The following is a 4,983-nucleotide window of genomic DNA, read 5'->3' as shown; positions in this document are numbered from 1 at the left end:
TACTACTACTACTACTACCTACCTACCTACTACTACTACTACTACTACTACTAACTAACGTAACGTAACGTAACGTAACGTAACGTAACTACGTATACGTATATATATATTATATATATATATATATATATATATATATATATATATATATATATATATACATATATATATATATATATATATATATATATATATATATATATATATATATATATATATTTATACATACATACATACATACATAAATACATACTTACACACATACACACACACACACACACACACACGTATATATATACATACATACACACACACACACACACACACACACACACACACACACACGCACGCACACACACACACACACAAACACGCACACACACACACACACACACACACACACACACACACACACACACATATATATACACACACACATATATATATATATATATATAAGAGAGCTTCCCCGATGTGCTTTAGTAATTAACATGGTGATGAGCAAAATCATGTAGAATTATATTTTCGTACTAACATGAATAGTGCCCTTATATGTATCGATGACTTCTCAAGAGTGCTCTACGGTCACACAGTATGAGCCAAGTGACCAGAGATTCCAGTTTAGCTGCATGTTGAAACCGCTTGCAATCTTAAATCCATTTCCTTTTCTGATTACAGCGACGGTGCCTTTTATGCGAATATGACTTTTGACTACGATGCCATTGGACAGAAGTGGATAAAGGTACGCGTTGCGGCGTCTGTATTTCGGGGCATATTTTAATTTTTGCTTAATTGTGTCGAAAGCAAACACCTTTGGTTGTCTCGGTCTGCTGCCAAATTATATGGCGCTCTATAGGAGAATTGCCAGCGCACTGTGCTTCTAACCATACGGAATTGTTTCCTTCACAATAATAGTCAATTAGTTTCGTAGTAAACAGGTAGGGATAGGGATTAGTGTGACACTTACACTTGGGAGTGCAGAATACTTCTGATAATTTAGTCGTGTTTTATAGGACAATGAGCAAATTAAGCAATCCGACTGTGTCAGAATTAAGGCCAAGAAGCCCAAACCGGACCCGAAGAAATTGGAGATACCCGAGTTGTCCAAGAATCTGGATGTGGGTGAGTGTATTATATGTCTTACTATTTTCGTACCCTCTATTAAGAATAGATACTCCGTCGAATCATTGTCATCAATTACCGATACTGGCTTGTCGAGTATAAATTGTAAACATGGGGTATGCACTGCTCGCGTCGGTCTACGCGTATGCACTCAACGCATTTCGTCTCATGTGTACTTTTCATGTGATTTATGCCTTGGGATTCATTACCGTACCATATAAACTCGTTGCTTGTATATTCTTTGGTAGTGGCTGCAACAAGGCTCGTTATCGAAGGTCTCGGACCATTGTTCCGGGAGACCTTTTTTTGTCAAGTTGTATCCTGAGATACATGTTAAAAGTACTCACATTGTGCACGTAAGTTGCTGACGTATCTTTGTGATAATTTGTACGCCACAGTCACGGATATTGTACTCACTTAGCTCGTGTATATTGCTATTGATTTTATGTGTCTTTTGTACGTACAGGATACACAAGTGCTTTCTGTCATATGGAGCTATACGGTACTCTGGGGAAGCCGAAACCTTTGGTGGCACAGACTTGCGACTACCTGAACCTGTGCGTCTCTGCTGATGGACGGTAATGATGGGCAACGTATCGCGAGTATACTTATATTTGGTCATATTGACTATAAGATTGGCGCTGGTACATACCTATGTACATATATAGCTCCCATTATTCAAATTACTACAATAACTGATTGCCCATAAACGTAGCTTGGCGTTACTCTGAGTATCATTTTTCATTTGTGATCTGATCTCCTTACACCGTGCTTCGTTGAATTAGATTTTACGGAAAGGATCAAGCTATAACCGACTATCCCCCGGTTCGTATACATACCACTGATACAGGAGCCGGATATTGCACCTGGTATGTCGATAAATCGAATGCTGTGTGAAATCGAAGGCTTTATGAGCCTGTCCGAACGGATACGTTCTTTCAGACGCATCTGCTCTTTTGGTAGCGCAGCCTCTTTTGCGTATTATTTCGTTGTCCAGCACTTATTCTCCATAGCAGTCCATGCTTGCAACTGGTGTGAAGGGAAGATCATTTGCTCAGTGTATCTAGATACTTAAATTGTGCAGGTATATACCTCCTTTCAACAAGCGATCAAACTAGGTACACCTGTCTAGTAAGATGGCTGAGTTTGATGCAGGTGCGTGGCTATTGTGAAGTGGTCACTGTATTTGCCTACACTCTTGCGAGATACTGAGTGCAATGAATAGCATTGCCCTGTACTTAAAACCGCCCGGATACAATGGATACTATAGGGAATCTCTTTCTAATGATGACCGACCTATTCAGCCGTCGTTGATTGTCAACGCAAAACGTTCAAATTCAAATCCATCATGTCACGGCATACATAAATACCTGTGACAAATTTAATCGCAAAAGCCGGTTCACTAACAAAGTCCCGACTCACCACACACAACAGGCGCAAAGATAGCGCTGTAAGTACAGAACTCGAGAATAGCGCCGCACAAGTCTCCAATGGACGAGTGGCTCTGTTTGTGTACAATGTGGGTGACAAGATCAACCATCTGGGTATCTTCACAACTGTCATATCCATCTACGATGCCTTGCATAGGGTATGCGAATGTGTGAGAATGAGATAGCCATGTTGTCTGTGATCTTGAGAGTTTTTTTATCTTGTGACAAGCAAAACAGAGTTAAAAACAGATTCCGTGAAACACAATGCTGTCCCGCACTAATGAAAGTCGAGAGAGACGTAAGATTCTTATGCAACTGCAAATATACGGAATCGAGGCACGTTGTGGAAATTGAACTAAAATGGTACACTTCGATACATGAGAACTAAATGTAAGCATCACGTATGCATGTTATGAATACAACAAGCGTAGGTCCAGACTGTGTGGACTCAGATAGAGTCTTGCGCGATGTCCATACTTCTCAAGCAGCTGTTTAAGACTTTGCCAATATGTGTTGTTTCTGTGGAGCAACCATGTATTCAGGCACCCACAATGCCCGCTCCTCACTATGCGTCGACACAGTTTACAACTTGGATTCCATGAGGGGTTGCAATTGGCGACGAAAACAACCTTCGGAATCATACACTCGAATAATTCGCACGCACTAGCTGAAAAAGCACACGACAATCGGGTTTACAACGGGTTGATTGTAACTTGGTCACCTACTTGGTTATCTTTCTAGCACAGCATGGTCTCTGGCCACGCCAACCGCACGATCCGATAATAGACTTGGTATTCTTAAGACGAGATAAGGGCAAAGTCGCCGAGTCTCAGATCAGAGACCTGTTTGACGATGAGATATTCCATATCAATTACATACATAACTGGATTTACGACGGGTATGTACTTGCTTATAATGCGTGGTCATGGATTTCTAAACAACCCTTCTGAAATACCCATTCACTGGACTGTCTAGTCTCTAAGAATAGCGTAGCTGGAGACCATTCAGCACAGCACTTTCAGTCACACTGCAGTTTGATAGTACTGCCTAGGCAACGATAAGCTCACTGTTCATCTCCATCATTGTGACAATTCTATAAGGCCCGTGTGCTTCAGCCGCGCAATTGTGGGTCTGGGTGGACCCTACTTTCCCATCTGGCGCACACACGGCAATAGAACCGTTGCTATTAACAGCCGGAGATATCCCAGTGCACACCATCGTCTGAAACTGATAATACCAATGTAAGTAGAGTGTGACAAACTCCTACTATATTCTGTGGTGACAGAGTTTTCTTCGATGCCTTCTAATCAGTCGTGTTTGTCGAATTGGGGTGTATCATGACACTCCGGGTCCTCCAATCCTTCTGGACGTTCAATATGCATAGGCCTTGACACAGGACGGTTGTTGCGCAACGGCCTTACAGAACTTCTGCCAGTTATGCTCAGGAATATTCGCGACGAGTTTGATCACATATGCATGGCTATTCAAATAAGTTCATAAGATTTAATATCATTGGGATTGATGCCTCCTCGTCTTCTTATACTTTAAAAACGCTAATGTGAAGTATACTTTTTGTAGGCTCAGCGCCGAGATCTCTAGGATGCATGGTCCGCCTATTGTCATAAAGTGTTCAGCGATGTTGATCCACAGGCAGGTAAAGTCTCAACAGCATCGATGTCATTATAGTACGGCCTCACGATCATTGTTTTTTGGGCTCTAATTGAACAGGCAGAAGCTAATTCGACCCAAATGACATGCAGGCAACCATCAGTTGAAGAGACCAAATGTTTTCGAAATAGTACAGAAATCTCACATAACCCCACTCCGTCTACGTCATTTCAACTAATTCATTTTGAATCTGAGATGGTATGGTGTTAAGATTTCGTAGTTTAAAAACATATCTACTCACATGCATATACAAATACATACGTACACAGGATACGAGAAGGATGGTGAACGAGCAGGAGATGCACGATTTCTTGACTGCCCGAGGATATACCGTGACAGTGGTAGGTAACCCACTGACTGCCATCGTCGCCTAGTTGATGGAAGGCCTTGTAGACAATGTCATTTCAAACAGTTTATCAATCAATCCTTGCGTATCATTGAGGGAATTTGCATCCATTTTCAATACAACAGCGTAATTGTGACCATCGCTGTATTAAGATATTTTGTTTTGCTGATACAAGGCTTTCGTTATCATCTCGGTAGCACGACTACACAAACCAGACCATGCTAAATCAAATAATGGCATCAAGAGATACTGAACTTGTGGTGGCAATGCATGGAGCGGGACTGGGTAATGTACTGTTTTCTTCTGAATCTACGCTAATAGAACTGCACCCTTACGCCCACTCCAAGGAGACTTACAGGTACGTAGAAATCTTTGCAATACTCCATGAATACATATATATCTAATATATAGCTATAT

General features: G+C 41.3%; 2 protein-coding genes across 2 annotated transcripts in view; both read left to right on the top strand.

Annotated features, from left to right (window-relative positions):
* The window catches only part of SARC_06664 (hypothetical protein), a gene marked incomplete at both ends in the record, with an annotated part of 3,852 nt that extends 1,057 nt beyond the window's left edge, over nucleotides 1–2,795 (top strand). Inside the window, 5 exons of the mRNA XM_014299417.1 lie at nucleotides 679–742; nucleotides 1,014–1,122; nucleotides 1,589–1,679; nucleotides 2,557–2,710; nucleotides 2,790–2,795. Of these exons, the coding sequence (XP_014154892.1) occupies nucleotides 679–742; nucleotides 1,014–1,122; nucleotides 1,589–1,679; nucleotides 2,557–2,710; nucleotides 2,790–2,795 (424 nt within the window). The remainder of the gene's footprint in view (nucleotides 1–678; nucleotides 743–1,013; nucleotides 1,123–1,588; nucleotides 1,680–2,556; nucleotides 2,711–2,789) is intronic.
* A 1,726-nt stretch (nucleotides 2,796–4,521) lies between these two features.
* Nucleotides 4,522–4,983, top strand: part of SARC_06663 (hypothetical protein) — a 1,770-nt gene continuing 1,308 nt past the window's right edge. The window contains exons 1-2 of the mRNA XM_014299416.1: nucleotides 4,522–4,561; nucleotides 4,764–4,924. Coding sequence (XP_014154891.1) covers nucleotides 4,785–4,924 — 140 coding nt within the window. The 5' untranslated portion in view covers nucleotides 4,522–4,561; nucleotides 4,764–4,784. The remainder of the gene's footprint in view (nucleotides 4,562–4,763; nucleotides 4,925–4,983) is intronic.

The sequence above is a fragment of the Sphaeroforma arctica genome (assembly GCF_001186125.1).
Source record: "Sphaeroforma arctica JP610 unplaced genomic scaffold supercont1.485, whole genome shotgun sequence".
NCBI classification, from domain to species: Eukaryota; class Ichthyosporea; order Ichthyophonida; genus Sphaeroforma; species Sphaeroforma arctica.
Note: the sequence above shows the minus strand (reverse complement) of the source record. Positions and strands in the feature narration are given on the sequence as shown.